The sequence below is a fragment of the Eurytemora carolleeae genome, unplaced genomic scaffold, assembly GCF_000591075.1.
Source record: "Eurytemora carolleeae unplaced genomic scaffold, Eaff_2.0 scaffold652, whole genome shotgun sequence".
NCBI classification, from domain to species: Eukaryota; Metazoa; Arthropoda; class Copepoda; order Calanoida; family Temoridae; genus Eurytemora; species Eurytemora carolleeae.
Window position 1 is genome coordinate 145,928 of NW_019396540.1, and position 18,203 is coordinate 164,130.

The following is an 18,203-nucleotide window of genomic DNA, read 5'->3' on the forward strand; positions in this document are numbered from 1 at the left end:
AATGGAGACCATTTATTGGGTTTTTATTTTTATTTTTAAATTGAGTAGTTTGTAAACCATTATATGGAGACCAACGGAGACCATTTATCAAGTTTTATTTCTATTTTTAGTTGAGTAGTTTGTACACAAATTTTCATAAACATTATATGGAGACCAGCAGAGACCAATAAAGATATTGGAGACCAATGGAGACCATTTATCGGGTTGTTATTTTTATCGAGTGCTTCCGTTATGATTTTGTTTTGTACTTGTTTTAAGATTTTCAATATAGTTTATATTGGATAGACGGCGTGAAAAATTTTTATATAAAGGGACAGAATGGTCCACGATTTTTTGAACTAGATAATCTCAAGGGACAGAATGGTCCAGGAGAGTTTGAACTTATAGATAATATTAAGGGACAGAATGGTCCAGAGAATTTGAACTATAGAAAAAATTAAGGGACAGAATGGTCCAGGGGACTCAAACTTTAAAATCAAGGGCAGAATTGTACAGGGGGTCTGAACTTAGATAATTTTAAGGGACAGAATGAATGGTCCAAAAATTTGAGTTATAGATAATTTCAAGGCACAGGAAGGTCCAAGGGAACCGAACTGATAGATAAATTCAAGGGACAGAATGGTCCAGGGGACTTGAACTTACAGATGATCTCAAAGGACAGAATGGTCCAGGGGATTTGAAATTATAGTAATCTCAAGGGACAGAATGGTCCAGGGGATTTGTACTAATAGATAATGTCAAGGGCCCAGCAGAGGATTAGAACTTATAGATAAAAATTAAAGGACAGAATGGTCCAGGGGATTTGATTATAGATAATCTCAAGCAATAGAATGGTCCAAAGGATTTGAACTGATAGATAAAATCAAGGGACAGAATGGTCCAGGGTATTTGAACTTATAGATAATTTCAAGGGACAGAATGGTCCGTGGATATTAACTTTCAGATATTCTTAAGGGGCAGAATAATTCAAAGGATTCAAATTTCTAGATACTATCAAGGGACAGAATGGTCCAGAAGATTCGAACATTTAGATAATTTCAAGGCACAAAAATTTTTGTTTTGGATTTTACTGCAAAAAATTTTTTTTTTGTTTTTCTCAGTTTTCTAAATTTATGTTTTTATACTGTATTTATTTTCAAACCAGTTACATCTAAAGGAATTATGGCAGGAGAATACAGTTTTTTGACGGATCCTTTGGATTCAGTATATGAAGGAAGAATGGCGGTGCATATGCAGATTAGCAGTTATTCAGTTGGAGGTTAGGACGACGACAAAGGGGTACTTGAGAGGAAGCTGCTTCTTAGTTCTTTGAAGGATACAAATTCTAGTAGAGTGAAGTGGGAAGATTGTTTGAGAAAATTAAATGACCTCACTGTGGCTGACGGTGCACCTACGGAGTTAGAATTACTACAGTGGAAGCCAGGGCTATCCTTCTGGGCAAGGATTTGTTACTCAGGGAGGGAACTTTTATGGCCATGGAGGTCAAGCTGTTGGTAGGAGATCAGGATTTCGGAATTCCAGACCAAAGTTTCCTCCTTCTGTCAACGGGTGCAACAACTGCTACGAGCTCGGTCATTGGGAGAGAGCGTGCACTAACCCAAGAGCTCCTGACAACTCCTTCCCCTATCATCTCCTCGGGCATTACTGAGTCAACTGCAGGTTTCAATACAAAGAAATCATGAGGGATTTCCTTTGAGACCGGTCCTTGTAGCAGTGTTTCAGATTCTTCAATTCAGGACAATCTTTTAATCAAAAATTTAAGCAAAATTGAAAATCAAGTTTTTTCCTTTTCAAACTCTGGAAATTGTATTCACAATACTAAAAGTGTTTGATTTTATGCAGAAGTTCTGAAAGCTGGAACTACAGTGATAAATATTTTGAATTCTGGACTTTCTTTGCAATTTAAACCTGGCATGGTCCCTAACCATTTTTACGAAGAAGATAATAACAATAGTGCAAAAAAACATTCAATATTTTTAAAAGAAAAAATTAAAGAGTGGGAAAAATTAGGCCGTGTAAAGAAAGTTTCTTCAGTTCCTTTAATTGTAAATCCTTTGTCAGTTGCTGAAAAGTTAAACAAAGAGACGAGAGAAATTAAATTAAGACTGGTTTTAGATATGTCTCGTTTTATTAATCCCAGAATAGTTAAACATCATTCACATTTGGATAATTTAGATTATTGTGAGCCTTTGATTGAACCCAATCAATTTATGGCATCTTTCGACCTAGCTGATATGTATCATCATGTTCATCATGTAAAGTTAGCCCCTGATCAGTATAAATATTTTGGTTTTAAAATGTTTGAAGATGATGGAACTTTTCAATATTATGTGTTTACTGTTTTAATGTTCGGGTTCAGTGATGCCGTTTATATTGTAGATCAGTTGATCAAGCCTTTAAAATCTTTTGTTAAGAATTTTGGCATTTATTTTTCAATGTATATTGATGATGGAAAGATAGTTTCGAATTCATATTCTTCTTGCAAAATGCATGTTGAGTTTGTTCTTAAGATTGTTCAGTTCAGTGGTTGGAATATTAATTGGAACAAGTCTGTTTTGTTACCTACTCAAAGTCTCAAATATTTGGGTGTAATAATTGATACTGTTCAGATGAAGTATTTCGCTCCTGTTTATAAACTTAATTATCTCGATGAGAGCATCAGGAACATAATTTTAATGTACGAAAAAAGAAAATTTATTAAAGCTGTGGATTTTGCCGCTTTAATTGGAATGATTACTGATCTGACTAAATCTCATGGCAATGTTTGTTTAGCTTGCATGCGCTATTGTCATCATTATTTGGGTAAACATGTCACAGATTTTTGCTGGAATGTAAAGTTTATGCTCGATCAACAATGTTTATCTGAAATTAAGTTTTTTCGTGATATAATGTTCAAGTACAATGGAAATTTCATAAAAAATTCTAATACAGCAATTAAAATTTTTGAACATACCGAAATAGAATTTTTTAAATCTTGTATTGTTGAAGAAGAATTTCGTAAAAATTGTAAATTGTTTATTTCCGACGCTTCTGACAATTCTGCCTTTATATATGAAAACGATAATTTTGAGATTGGTGAAGAATTTATTTTTAACGAATACGAAGCTCTTAGCTCTTCTGGCTTAAGAGAATTACTTGCTGTAGAAAAGGCTCTCTCTTCTCAACCGGTTTATTTTCAATCTTTGTCAAATCACATAATTTATTGGATGACGGATTCACAGTGCTGTTTCGCCTTTTTGAAACGTGGTTCACGCAAATCTCAAATTCAGAAAGTTGTTTTACGAATTAAACAATTCGAGTTTCAGTACAATATTAAAATTATTCCGATATGGAGTCCTCGTACTTCTATACAAATTCAGTTAGCTGATTTAGGCTCTAAATTTAGTTCCAGCACTGATGAATGGTCGATTGATAAAATTTCTTATGATGCCATTTTGAATTACTTCAACGTTGTTCCGACTGTGGATTGCTTTTCTTCAAACTCAAATTCAAAATGTTTAAAGTTTTTTTCAAAAATTCCTCAAGTTGGAACGGCTGGTATTGATTTTTTTGCTCAAACTTTAATACGTTCAGAAGTTTACTGGTGTTGTCCTCCACCAAAATTAATCATTCAAACTATTAAACATATTTTATCTTTTGTTAACGTTACTAGCATTGTCATTTTGCCAATATGGAAAAGTTCAAATTTTTGGCCTTTTATAAAGCGTGGAGTTTATTTAGCAAGATTCATTTCAAAATACTATATTTTTCAACCTGTTTTTTCAATTTCCAACGCTTGTAAAAATTCAATTTTTTTCGGTAAAAAGAATTTTTCTATGCTTGCGATATTAATTAAATCCAATCAATTAGATAATTGTTTAATGGTTGATTGGTAAATTTCTATGTTGCATTTAGGTACATTTTATACTGTTTTTCATGTTTCAGAATGGATGTTCCTAACTTTTATTTGACAGTTGGCAGGGAGGAAGAAGTTATATCTGAGCAGAACAGAATTGATGTGGCGATCCAGGGCACACAGATTCGAGATAGTCATTCAGGAGAGAACTATGTTCTTTTATCACAGGATATTAATTCAATACAAATTACAGTTCCTTCAAAGAACCTATCGGCCCCTTTAATGCTCGGGGGTGAAATTAGGCCGGCAGTGTGAAAAGTTTCAGATCTTGGAGAAATTTATAACTTATTAAATCATTCGTTAGCAGAGGGGACTATTTCAAACTATAAGTCAGTGATTGGAAAATTCGCAAAGTTTTTGGCAGAAACGAACCGGGATATTGCCAGTTTTTCTAGGAACGATCTGGAGATGTTTCTAGGGTTTGCCGGAGATCAGAATTTTAGTTATTCATTTTGGTGTAATATAAAACCAGCTCTATCATGGTTAGAAAAAATATTAGACAGAATAGACACAGTTTTTTATGGCTGAGTTTTACTGTTAATTCAAGGAGGTCAAAGATTTTCAGCTTTGCAGAAACCGCCCAATAAGAAACCTGAAATTATAGATTCGGCCATTATTCGAGTATTGATCGATAAATTTGTTTTTCCTTTTCTTCACGGCATATATTTGATTAATGGAGAACTTTTCCGATCAGTGTTCAAAGAAGTTATCAAATTTAAAACATTTTGTAGATTTGATTGTTATTCAAAACTGCAAGCTTTTCATTTTACGGACCGTGGATCTCATATAACAATATATTTTCCGGGAGCTAAGAATGATCAACACCATAACGTAATATTGCAGTTTTAGATAGTACGGACACTGACTATTGCTCAGTCAGGTTAACCCGACTTTATTTCAAGCGTTTTGGGTTACACTTCAGTGATTCGGGAATTGAGGACAAAAATTTTATCAATTTTCGTATCAGAAATCGAGACGTTACAAGAATAGTCGACGGATCGGAAGTAACTTCAACAGTTCAGATGGCTGATGGAAGAACTAGTCTTTGTAGATCCAATTCAACGGCTGGGTCACAGAAGATGTTGGAGAAGGCAGGGTTCACTTTCAAATATTCTGAAAAAAGTTCCAAAGGTGGCGGAGTTTCCAGTGGATTTGATAATGGAATGACCAAAGAAGAAATTCAAATTAATGGAAGGTGGCACACTGATTCGGTATCTTTATGGTACAAACAGAATTCGGAATCATATAAGTCCAATTTGGCAGCTAAAATAGTTCTATAATGGATTTATTTCTATGTTTCGTTCTAATTTGCCTAGTTTAGTCTAAATATGATTAGATTGGAGAAATTCTAATGGTTTTATTTTCAGAAAGTTAAAAGGCAGGAATCTCTTAGAAGTTCCAGCAATTCAACACGAAGGCTTAGGTTTTCTTTTCGGATTAGATCGATTTACTCCACTTAAACTCCTAGTATTCTTTAGTTGAGAAAAAGGTTCTGAACGGAGAGCAATAATATAATTTTTGACGTAGCGTCCCTCCAAATATCAATAGCGAAGTCAAAAATATAACCTGTTTGTGATAAATATTTGGATTTATAACATTACTGATTTTCATGAATTATAGCTTTAATTTAATTATGTCATAAAGCTGCAACATTTTTTATTTATTTATTATTTTAAATTCTAGGTTTCTATGGCTGTTGCTTGAAGTTTCAGTGAGACCCTTAAAACTGTGGAACATGAAGACGATTTTTAGATTTGATTTATGATTTTAAATAGTCTGATGATGATGAACAACAGCAATTGTGCAGTGTACACAGACTCATTCCCCCTAATATGCCACTGGTAAAACTATTTGCTTGTAAAACGACATTAGATACAGATAAATGTTGAAAATGTAATGCAGGAGGATTGCTCTCTCAAGGTTAAGAAGTGAAATATTTAGGTTTGTGGTTTTAAGTGATGTCAATTGGATAAGAATAGGGTCCTAGGACAACATTAAAATGTTAAGTGACATTATTTTGACGTAATTTAAATGTTGTGACATTATTTGAAGGTCATTGAGATGTTTGGCATCATAATTTGGATAGAAGGGTATAGTAAGTCAAATAATGTCATTATGATGACTCAAACATTCAAAATGACATCAAACAAACATGAAATTGACATAATCTAAGGATACTTGACATCACTCTGAATACATAAAACGACTGTCCTATTAATACTAAAAGGGGTTTGTTTTTACATTAATCTGATGTCTTTTAGCGATGTCAAAATCGACATAAAACACCCTAAAAAATTGTAAATTTGATGTTAATTTAATGTCAGTTGTGTTGCTGAGTAGTTCAGATTGTAAGTAGTCCAATTGATATAGCATCTCCGACATTGAGTGCATTAAATAAGATTTAATTTCAATCATTTTAATTTAAACAGAAACAATTTCAAGAAATTCTATTCTTAATAATAATGTTATGATATACAGCATTCAACTTGCTGTAATGAAATTTACCAAGAAGTGACAACAAAAGTTAAAAAAAATAATACAGATATAAAAGTACCTCTATAATGAGGGATTTGCCATTCTATATTGCGCGCACATGCCCCGTAAAATTCTAAAACAGAGAGAGGGGTATTGAATTTTGTAGATCCAGAAATTAGTATTTATTTAGGGTTATAGGTCAGGTTAAGACACTTTCTGGGCCAAGCGCTGCGGCCACATGACTTACATTTAAGACCCCACCAGCTGCCAGTCTCTACGCAGGCATCCAACAGATATTATATTTCTGGATCTACAAAATTCAATTCCCCTCTCTTTGTTTTGGAATTTTACGGGGCATGCGCGCGCAACATAAAATGGCAAATGCCCTATAATGATGCAACTTGGCTAATACTGGATCTGTGAAGTCAACAAAGCAGTCCTTCTTGTCTAAACATTCAATATTTTAAACAATTTGACCATAAATGAAATTTTGTATTCCCCCCTAAAAGTTTTAGACCATTAAAGACAATTTTGGACGATTAGTACGATATTGTATCTATATTGAAACTTAAAGTTATGGAACGGTATTTTTCTACATTTAAAATATCCAATGACAACAATTGTGACACTCCACGAGCTAGGCTTAGTACTGCAATATAATTCAGCAAAACTATACCGAATTTATTGAATTCGGAGAGGTCGATGAACTACCTCCCGCCGCCAGCAGCGCCGGTTCCAATCATTTATAAATCTGAAAGTTTGAATTTGAGATTTAAGATTTGAATCGGCGGTATGTTGTTCAGCGACCTTTAGCTTGAGTTATTTACATTCGGGCCCAGGTTCTTTCGACCAAATTATTTAAAGGGAGTCTTCGCGAAAAATGAAAGGTGGTATAGGCTGATGTCGGATTCAAATTCGATATCGATGGCTACTAATTTTGCCTTTGTCTATAAGCAGAAAATGGTTAACGAACAGATTGTCCTTACAAATTCACAAAGTTAGATTATTCCACAGTAAATGCCAAATTCAATTTGATGCATTCGTATATATAGTTTCATAAACATTTTTTTTTACACGATAAACAACGATTATTTGCCCGCTAGGTGTCTCTGCTCTCGATGTTTCAGGGTTTCCACATGGGAGGGACACCTAGCGACAAAAAATCGTCGTTTAAAGTACATGGTATATAAAACAAATAAATTAATTGAATTCGAATCGATACTTAAAGGTTTTAATATCTGAATGCTTAAATTTAAACTTAATTGAATTATTTACGATCTGAATGGAATAATGCAACTATGTTAATTTGTACAAGCGCTAGGCCCTGAGCAGGGGCGTACGAGGGCTTTTGTTTAGGGGGGGCACAATGTGCGCGCGTAAGCGCGCAAAAAAAATTTGTTGGTCCCCCCCTTGGCAACATTGGTCCCCCCCTTAAAAACCCCTTTTTTGAAAAAATATTAATACCTTTTTTAAATTTTTTTTGCCCCCCCTCTCCACCCCCCCCCTCGTACGCCCCTGGCCCTGAGGTATAAGATGTACGTTCACCCATTTTCGCCTGATAGACACAACAATAGAAGTAAAATTATTAGCGAGTGATAAGGAACTCATTTCGATATCAGCATATATCCCCTTTCATTTTTCGCACACAATTCCTTTTAAGGTTTCAGTGAAATTAGTGTAAAGTATTATTAGTTATATTTTCTTTTTGATACTGTTTAATTGGTCCTGTCTTGTCCACTAAAAAAATGTTGGAATTTTGTAACATTTGACACCAATGCACAAAGCTTATTACAACCTACAGGGTGTCCCACCAAACCTGATAGTTGGCGAATTGTTTTAATGTCTTCTTCTACATATCATATTAGATATTAATGGCTTTTAGCAGTTTATTTCGTTAGCAAAATCTTTTACTCAAATATATTTTACTTTGAAATAAATTTTACTATTAAATGACTGCCATTTTATATTTCTTAATAATGATAATTAATCTCTTTTGTGGCAAAGAACTTAACAAATTATGGAAGAAGACATTTAAAACTATTCTCCAATTGTCATGTTCCGTGGGACACCCTGTGTGTTATTTGATAATAATGATAATTTGGTAATCATGGTCAAAACTATTTGCTGAGAAATATCAACTCTATCAAAAGTCTACTGTTGAAAGGTTAAATACAAAATAATCTGTTGTTGATAATTTAGATAATAAGATAATTTGTATGGTTTATTTTTGACATTTCTATTTATCATTCCCCTAATCCCAGTCGGGCTATTTTGACCGCTCACGATTTTCCCTTAGAGTTAAAATAGGGGAGAGTTCAATGTTTATTGTTTAGTTCAACTCTTCAACAGGAGATTAAAAAATTTCAATAGGAACGTCGTGTAAATGTAAAAAAATGCAAATTTTTATTTTAAAAAAGCATGTGACACATGTGACTCCATATATTTTTTTAAGAGCTTTTTAGTTTTAGAATTGTGTATTGCTTTTTTCCCAATTTTTTCATTATTTTTTATTCAATTATTATTATCAAATTATTATTATTATTATTCTTATTATTATTATTAGTAGTAGTATTATCGATGTTAGGTACCTTCCCAAGCGGCAACTACCCAAATGTGCAATTTAATACTTTCTTCATGGGGAAAATGCCGTTTTTCCTTCATGGCACTCTAGTATGCCGAGCTCAATAGTGCCTGATCCAATCAGGGTTCAGTCATGTGTCTGTTGTCTATTCTGAACCAATAGAAATAGTATGGCGATTGGCGGTCCGGTAACATCTATCTTTCTTTCTATTTCATTATCCAATTAGAGTCATGAATCCTTCAATCGGCGCTATAACAGTACATGGAAATATTTACTTCTACTGAAACTTTAGTGATGGGGAAGTTGCCACTTGGGAAATTGTCACTTGGGAAGTTGCCCTTGGGAAAATGCCTTTGGGAAAGTACCTATAAACACTGTATTATCGTGTTCATTACCTGGATGTGTGAGGCATGTGAATGGCAGATGATTATGAACTGTTTCTACTTTTTCAACTTTATGAAAACATTTACTGAACTCTCCTTCAACATATTTCAATTAAAGAGACTGTTCACATTATTATTGTTGTCCTTTTTTCAAGTGTGGCATGCCTCATTCAAGACAGTACTCTTGAAATCTGAAAACAATGGTGAAGATAATGCGGCTTTTTGAAACTTAAATAGTGTTTCTCAGTAAAGAAACCACAAATGAAAATTATCATCTTTACTAAAACAAAACGTGGATTTCTAATCATATTTCACTCTGAACTAAGCTTTTGGTGCGTACTGCAGTAATCTGACAGAAGGAATAGTGGGGTTTTAGTAAAGAGTGATTTATTTAGACAAAGCTTTTTAGGGCACCGTTGTGAATTGGACATGCTATTTTTGACAGATATAATTGATAATATTATTCATATAGTCCGTTTATTACGTCACCAGAACTTTAGCCAATGAAAGTGCAGTATCGTTGTCACGTGATACAGACGAGAATCACATGACAACGATACTGCACTGCCCTTGGCTACAGTTCTGGTGACGTAATATGGACTATATGGACTATACGGACGACACGGACTATGCAGACTATACTGACTACATGTTGTGAATTGGACATGCTCCTCGTTTCAACGAATGGTCACATGAAACTAGGTTTACAATACCTGGCGTTGAAAGATCACTCCTGTTGTACACAGTAAAAAAGGGACTTGAAATATTTTTTGGTTTGAAAAAGTAAAAATGTTGAAAGCAGAAAGCATCCGGAGAATCCAAAGCATTTAGAATCTCCAGAGTCTGTAGTAAGTCCAGCCAGCTTCCCTGAAAATTAAATCTTAAACCCGATACCATGAGATCCAGAGACTCCATGGAATAAGAAGACGAATTTTAGACTCAAATTCTGACTTTGCATAGTCCAATGAACATAGGGCTCAACAATTGTGCAGTGTAAACAGATACATTTTGCTTTACTAGTGATTTAATAAGAGTCTAGTATATCTTTTGGCTTTGTACAACATCAAATACATGTATTGCTGTAAAGTCGTCTTCCTATTTCACAGTTTTCTGGTTTTCAGTGTACATCACTCGAAATCTATAAGTCTGCTCTACTAGCTCTACTATACTCCTGTACTGTCAATCAGTCGTTCTAAAAAAATTATATAGTTCGTTCTTAAAATTGTTGTTTACTTTCTATCTATTTAATTCGTCATTTAAAGGGAGTGTTCGCGAAAAATACTTCCCGAGTAGCAATTTCCCAAATGTGCAATTTCCCAAGCGGCAACTTCAAAAGTCTGTCCTAGTCGCAGTGCTCGCATCCGGCATTGTCACTTGGGAAGTCGCCCTTGGGAAAATGCCTTTGAGAAAGTAGCATACATATGTTCTATTTTACATTAAGACGATAATTTAATTAATTACTGAACAGTGAACAGCGTACAGTGACAGTGTACAGTGACAGTGTACAGTGACAGTGTACAGTGTACAGTGAGAGTGTAAAGTGTACAGTGACAGTGTACAGTGACAGTGTACAGTGACAGTGTACAGTGACAGTGTACAGTGACAGTGTACAGTGACAGTATCTTTATTTCTGAGTATTGTTTTTATTACAATTAAAAACTAAGTGATTTAATTAAAAAACTTTCCGATTAAGTATTTATCCTGACAGGATAATTATCCTGGCAGGATAAACCTTTTAATCAAAATTTTGCAAAATAAAAAAAATCCCAATAAAAATGTTCGTAGCACATTTTTAGAAACGAAGTAAAAGTAAAAAACTTAACATAAGAAACCTACTTTTTTGGTATAATTTTTATTATAAAAAACCTCATTGTGTGTTATAATTCTTATTCTAATAAACCTACTTCTAATAAACCTACTTGTTTGAAATAATATTATTCTGATAAACCTACTTGTTTGGAATAATATTATTAGAATAAACCTACTTGTTTGAAATAATATTATGCAATAAACCTACTTGTTTTGGAATAGTATTATTCTAATAAACCTACTTGTTTGGAATAATATTATGCTAATAAACCTACTTGTTTGGTATAATATTATTCTAATAAACCTACTTGTTTGGAATAATATTATGCTAATGAACCTACTTGTTTGGAATAATATTATTCTAATAAACCTACTTGTTTGGAATAATATTAATCTAATAAACCTACTTGTTAGGAATAATATTATTCTAATAATCCTACTTGTTTGAAATAATATTATTCTAATAAACCTACTTGTTTTGGAACAATAACTTCATCAATGTCAACCAATGTCACATATCTAGAAAGATCAATATAATATGTATCTATCTACATATCCAAAATTTTATAAATTAAAAATATTTATTTTTAAGTTCATAATAAAATTTAAAAACTTTTTTCCGAGTTGAAATCTTATGTTTAGATGTAAATTCAATAAAAATCCGATATGAAAGATCAAATATACGTGTATAAAGTTTTAAAAATTAAATCCAGTAAAAAAAAAAGATTTTGAAATTAACAATAGAAAGATGATTTTCAACTTTTTGAAGCTTTTTGGCTTAAAATAAAGAAAGCAATTTTTTTCTCGATCCCTTTTACATCATTGGTTTGATCGGAGACCCAGAAGGACTCTGATGAAACAAAAAAAGGGTTTTTAATACCACTGTTGGACCAGCTACTGTAAAGTTGACCCAGCGGGTCTCATGCAAAAATGTAGCCTGGCAAGATCACTGTGCAGTATTCACTTTGGTAATGATAATCTATTTCTCGCAGACTAAAAAAGTCTTTCAAATGTTTTTTTTTCAAAAATTATATTCTCTCCTTGCTGTGTTAATGTTCCTCAGGAAGCAATCATTCAGCATTAAAATCTGAAATAATATAAAAAGAATCAGGTTTGTGTAAATACAGGGTTAACCCACATAGGATGAGACTTCAGAGATGACTGTACGGAATTTATACTGTCTGTTTCCTGGGTCTGTCCTAGAGAACGATTTTTGGACCCCCCCGGNATATTGAGAATAACAAAAATGAGAAAATATTGAGAATAACAAAAATGAGAAGATATTGAGAATAACAAAAATGAGAAGATATTGAGAATAACAAAAATGAGAAGATATTGGGAATAATAAAAATAAGAAGATATTGAGAATAATAAAAATAAGAAGATATTGAGAATAATAAAAATGAGAAAATATTGAGAATAATAAAAATTAGAAGATATTGAGAATAACGAAAATGAGAAGATATTGAGAATAACTAAAATGAGAAAATATTGAGAATAACAAAAATGAGAAAATATTGAAAATAACGAAAATGAGAAGATATTGAAAATAACAAAAATGAGAAAATATTGAGAATAATAGAAATGAGAAAATATTGAGAATAATAAAAATGAGAAGATATTGAGAATAACGAAAATGAGAAAATATTGAGAATAATAAAAATAAGAAGATATTGAGAATAACAAAAATGAGAAAATATTGAGAATAACAAAAATGAGAAGATATTGAGAATAACAAAAATGAGAAGATATTGAGAATAACAAAAATGAGAAGATATTGAGAATAACGAAAATAAGAAGATATTGAGAATAACAAAAATGAGAAAATATTGAGAATAACAAAATGAGAAAATATTGAGAATAACAAAAATGAGAAAATATTGTGAATAACAAAAATGCGAAGATATTGAGAATAACGAAAATAAAAAGATATTGAGAATAACAAAAATGAGAAAATATTGAGAATAACAAAATGAAAAAATATTGAGAATAACAAAAATGAGAAAATATTGAGAATAACAAAAATGAGAAAATATTGTGAATAACAAAAATGAGAAGATATTGAGAATAACAAAAATGAGAAGATATTGAAAAAAACAAAAATGAGAAAATATTGAGAATAACAAAAATGAGAAGATATTGAGAATAATAAAAATAAAAAGATATTGAGAATAATAAAAATGAGAAAATATTGAGAATAATAAAAATCAGAAGATATTGAGAATAAAGAAAATAAGAAGATATTGAGAATAACAAAAATGAGAAAATATTGAGAATAACAAAAATGAGAAAATATTGAGAATATAACAAAAATGAGAAGATATTGAGAATAACAAAAATAAGAAGATATTGAGAATAACAAAAATAAGAAGATATTGAGAACAACAAAAATGTTTTTAATCTGTAATATGTAACCAGAGATGGAATTTAAAGAATTTGAGCCGCGGTTTAAATCCGCCAAAACCTGGTTTAAATTAAGCGCCGGCTTAAATCTTGAAACATTTGATGCAATTTTAAGTGGAACCAACCATATTTAAACCGCGGCATAAATTTAAACCGCCGCTCAAATTCTTTAAATTCGGCCACTGATAAAGTTACTTCAGCGTATAATTATAAAATTGTTTGATTCAAAACTAGATCACAATTCAGCTCTGCATGCAAACATCAGAGAGAAATCTCTAGTAATAGAGTCTAGAATTGAGTTTCCCGACCCGATGCTGATGACTTTAGACAGGGGAAAAATTATTTTTTCCCCACTTTGGTTTTGGATTAAAAAGCTATATCACAATTCAGGTCTGCATGCAAAAATCAGAGAGAAATCTTTAGTAATAAAGTTGTAAGGCTTAGGAGGGGAAATATGCGTTAAAAGGGGGAATGGTATGTGGAGAGGGGGAAATGCAATATAGAGTCAGAATTGAGTTTACTGTATGTAATGTTTCTTCAAATTAAAAGTTTAAGTGTAAATGTCGAGTTCAGGCATTATATCTCATTAAACTATCCTACCTATCATATATATATATAAACTAGCTCGAGTGCCTGGCATTGTCCAGGTATATAATAGTCATAGACACTACCATCGTTTGTAAACCATCAACACACTCAATTGAGTGCAGAAACAACAAAAAAGAAAGCTTCCAATCGTGATAATTTGAGAATTTTTGGGTCGTCTTTACAGTCTCATCCTTTGTGGGTAACCCTGTATAAAATGCCGTAATTGTGATGCTTACTTCGTTTTGTCTTTTCTTATTTATATTTGCTTTCAACCAGTTATTCCTGCTGCGAGGTAGGTTCGGTAGGTTTCCAGGTAGGGAGGTCGGTACCACCTAGATCAATAGGTTTAATAGCTAGGTAGGGAGGTCGGTACCACCTAGATCAATAGGTTTAATAGCTAGGTAGGGAGGTAGGTACCACCTAGATCAATAGGTTTAATAGCTTGGTAGGTACCACCTAGATCAATAGATTTAATAGCTAGGTAGGGAGGTAGATACCACCTAGATCAATAGGTTTAATAGCTAGATAGGGAGGTAGGCACCACCTAGATCAATAGATTTAATAGCTAGTTAGGGAGGTAGGTACCTCCTAGATCAGTATGTTAATAGCTAGGTAGGTAGGTAGATACCACCTAGATCAATAGGTTTAATAGCTAGGTAGGGAGGTAGATACCACCTAGATCAATAGATTTAATAGCTAGGTAGGGAGGTAGGTACCAACTAGATCAGTTTGTTAATAGGTAGGTAGGGAGGTAGTTACCACCTAGATCAGTATGTTAATAGCTGGGTAGGGAGGTAGATACCACATAGATCAATAGGTTTAATAGCTAGGTAGTGAGGTAGATACCACCTAGATCAATAGGTTTAATAGCTAGGTAGGGAGGTAGGTACCAACTAGATCAGTATGTTAATAGCTAGGTAGGGAGGTAGGTACCACCTAGATCAATAGGTTTAATAGCTAGGTTGGGAGATAGGTACCACCTAGATCAATAGGTTTAATAGCTAGGTATGGAGGTAGGTACCACCTAGATCAATAGGTTTAATAGCTAGGTAGGGAGGTAGGTACCACCTAGATCAATAGCTTTAATAGCTAGGTAATTTCAAAGGTCGAAGAAGAAATAATTACCTGAAATCTATTTTGATATTTGTTAGTGAATTCCTCTAAAATATTTTCCGTCGCAGGATTTACAGAAAATTTGTAAATAACAATTCTAAGAATATATAAATACAAAATGATATATGATTTTTTTTAACAACAAAAATATGTTTCAACTATATTTTGACTAATTCTCATTATTTAGATATGAAATGTTGTTTTGATAAAACAAAATTTATACTAGAGTCATGGAGCTTTGCTTTGATATTTAAAATAATGAGATTGAAAGCGAATAAAGAGGAGGATTAGGTTTAGATAACATCAAACAATATCCTTTAGTAAATATATAGGATTGTGATATTTGATATCTTAAAAATTTGAATAAAATTATAGTTTGCCAGAAGAAAAAAAATCAACCAGAGCTGAAAACTATAGAATGGTGGATACCAGGATCAATGCTTAATCTCCTCTTTTTCTTAATCTCCAAATTAAATAATGCTTGTTCTCCTCTTGTTATTAATCTCCAGCTTAATCGGGATTAAGTATATCCCATTCAGTTCAGTTTAATGACCAGATTTTATGAATGGCGAGAACTAGTTGAACTGGGAAGACTTAGCTAAGCTTTTTTCTGGTGCGTCAGTTCAAGCTGAAGAGAAGTGGATAAGCATCATTATGCGGTTCAGCCTTGTTCATTAATTCTGGACTCAGAAAATTTTTGAAAAGGGTGGTGGGGGTAGTTTTAAACTAATGTCAAAGAAACAAACAAAATTGTTTCATGAAGAGTCACAGTGGTAACGTTAAAACTGTGGAATAGGAAGACGACTGCTAGTTTCAAGTTATATGATATAAAATAGTTCAATTAACACAAACCAAAGCAATTGTGCAGTGTACATAGAAAATGTTCAACTTTCAGCTTTATAAAAAAGTCAAATATTATACATAATCCTCTATTTTCGAAATAATCTTCTTTTTCATGTAAAGGAATTGAGTTTTTGCCACAAACTCTGATTTTCTAATTTCAATATTGTTGCAACCCAATGTCGTAGACCTTTAATATTTCAAACTATGAATGCTATTGGATCAAATAATGCATGTTTGAAATATCAAAGGTTTACATCATAAGGTTGCAAAGATATAGGTTTTACAAAAACTGAATTTGTGGCAAAGGCTCAATTCCTTTTGGTTTTGAAATAGGATTTCAATATATCTCAAGGAAGGTTTTGAGACAGTAACAATCCGAGGAAACCATTAACAAGTACTCACCGATTTATTCAAAGTATTTTAAGAATTTGAATTCAAACTCTTTTCTGAGTTAATACGTTTTCTAAGATTTTGTTTTTAATTAAAAAGTTTAAATGAACTCTTCCTCAACATAATGTTCCCCTCGGCGAAGTAAAATATTTATGTAACGTCACGTGTGGACTAAATTTCTAAATTTGATCATGTAAACTATTGCAAAACGCAAATCTTCGAACGAATATTTTTCTCTCGGTTTTCTGCAACCATGCGGGGTGTCCTATCTATCAGTTTGTCCTATCTATCGGTTTGTCTTATCTATTAGTTTGTCCTATCTATCGGTTTGTCCTATCTATTGGCTTGTCCTATCTATTAGTTTGTTCTATCTATCAATTTGTCCTATCTATCGGTTTGTCCTATCTATCGGTTTGTCCTATCTATCGGGTTGTCCTATCTATCGGTTTGTCCTATCTATCGGTTTGCCCTATCTATCGGTTTGTCCTATCTATCGGTTTGTCCTATCTATCGGTTTGTCCTATCTTTCAGTTTTTCCTATCTATCGGTTTGTCCTATCTATCGGTTTGTCCTATCTATTGCTTTGTCCTATCTATCGGTTTGTCCTATCTATCGGTTTGTCCTATCTATTGCTTTGTCCTATCTATTGGTTTGTCCTATCTATCGGGTTATCCTATCTATCAGTTTGTCCTTTCTATCAGTTTGTCCTACCTATCGGTTTGTCCTATCTATCGGTTTGTCCTATCTATTGGTTTGTCTTATCTATCAGTTTTTCCTATCTATTGGTTTGTCCTATGTATTGGTTTGTCCTATCTATTGGTTTGTCCTATCTATCGGTTTGTTCTATCTTTCGGTTTGTCCTATCTTTCAGTTTGTCCTATCTATCGTTTTGTCCTATCTATCGGTTTGTCCTATCTATCAGTTTGTCCTATCTATCAGTTTGTCCTATCTATCGGTTTGTCCTATCTTTCAGTTTGTCGTATCTATCGTTTTGTCCTATCTATTGGTTTGTCCTATCTTTCAGTTTGTCCTATCTCTCGGTTTGTCTTATCTATTGGTTTGTCCTATCTATTGGTTTGTCCTATCTATTGGTTTGTCTTATCTATCAGTTTGTCCTATCTATCGGTTTGTCCTATCTATCGGTTTGTTCTATCTCTCAGTTTTTCCTATCTATCGGTTTGTCCTATCTATCGGTTTGTCCTATCTATTGGTTTGTTCTATCTATTGGCTTGTATTATCTATCAGTATGTCCTATCTATCGGTTTGTCCTATCTTTCAGTTTGTCCTATCTATTGGTTTGTCCTATCTATCGGTTTGTCCTATCTATCGGTTTTTCCTATCTATCGTTTTGTCCTATCTATTGGTTTGTCCTATCTATTGGTTTGTCCTATCTTTCAGTTTGTCCTATCTATCGGTTTGTCCTTTCTCTCTTGGTTTACCTGAAAATTACCTGTCTGTACCAAGAGCAAAGTGAAAATCATCTGTCTGTTCCAAGGGCAAAATAAAAATTATCTGTCTACACCAAGAGGAAACTAAAAAATTACCTGTCTGCACAAAGAGCAAACTGAAAATTATCTGTCTGCACCAAGAGAAACTGAAAATTATCTGTCTGAACCAAGAGAAACTGAAAATATCTCTCTAAGGCCGGGAGTAACAAAAGCATTACCTGCCTGCACCAAGAGAAACTGAAAATTATCTGTCTGCACCATTGTCCTATCTATCG

At 33.0% G+C, this 18,203-nt stretch overlaps 2 protein-coding genes across 2 annotated transcripts in view; one reads left to right on the forward strand and one right to left on the reverse strand.

The window, feature by feature from the left end:
- The first annotated feature begins 1,410 nt into the window (after nt 1-1,410).
- LOC111705138 (uncharacterized) lies at nt 1,411-4,414 on the forward strand. Its single transcript, XM_023477597.1, has one exon. It carries the CDS (start codon nt 1,914-1,916, stop codon nt 3,873-3,875), a length of 1,962 nt encoding a protein of 653 aa, XP_023333365.1. The 5' UTR covers nt 1,411-1,913; the 3' UTR covers nt 3,876-4,414.
- Nucleotides 4,415-6,689: 2,275 nt separating this feature from the next.
- Nucleotides 6,690-18,203, reverse strand: part of LOC111705127 (uncharacterized) — a 17,242-nt gene continuing 5,728 nt past the window's right edge. Inside the window, exons 7-13 of the mRNA XM_023477582.1 lie at nt 15,260-15,344; nt 14,371-14,466; nt 12,184-12,230; nt 11,617-11,662; nt 10,048-10,201; nt 9,347-9,430; nt 6,690-6,817 (exon numbers count right to left, since the gene is read on the reverse strand). Coding sequence (XP_023333350.1) covers nt 6,690-6,817; nt 9,347-9,430; nt 10,048-10,201; nt 11,617-11,662; nt 12,184-12,230; nt 14,371-14,466; nt 15,260-15,344 — 640 coding nt within the window. The remainder of the gene's footprint in view (nt 6,818-9,346; nt 9,431-10,047; nt 10,202-11,616; nt 11,663-12,183; nt 12,231-14,370; nt 14,467-15,259; nt 15,345-18,203) is intronic.

What these genes read in the sequence shown, in the direction of transcription:
- LOC111705138 (XM_023477597.1), top strand. Translation starts at nt 1,914, where the DNA reads ATGGTCCCTAACCATTTTTACGAAGAAGATAATAACAATAGTGCAAAA.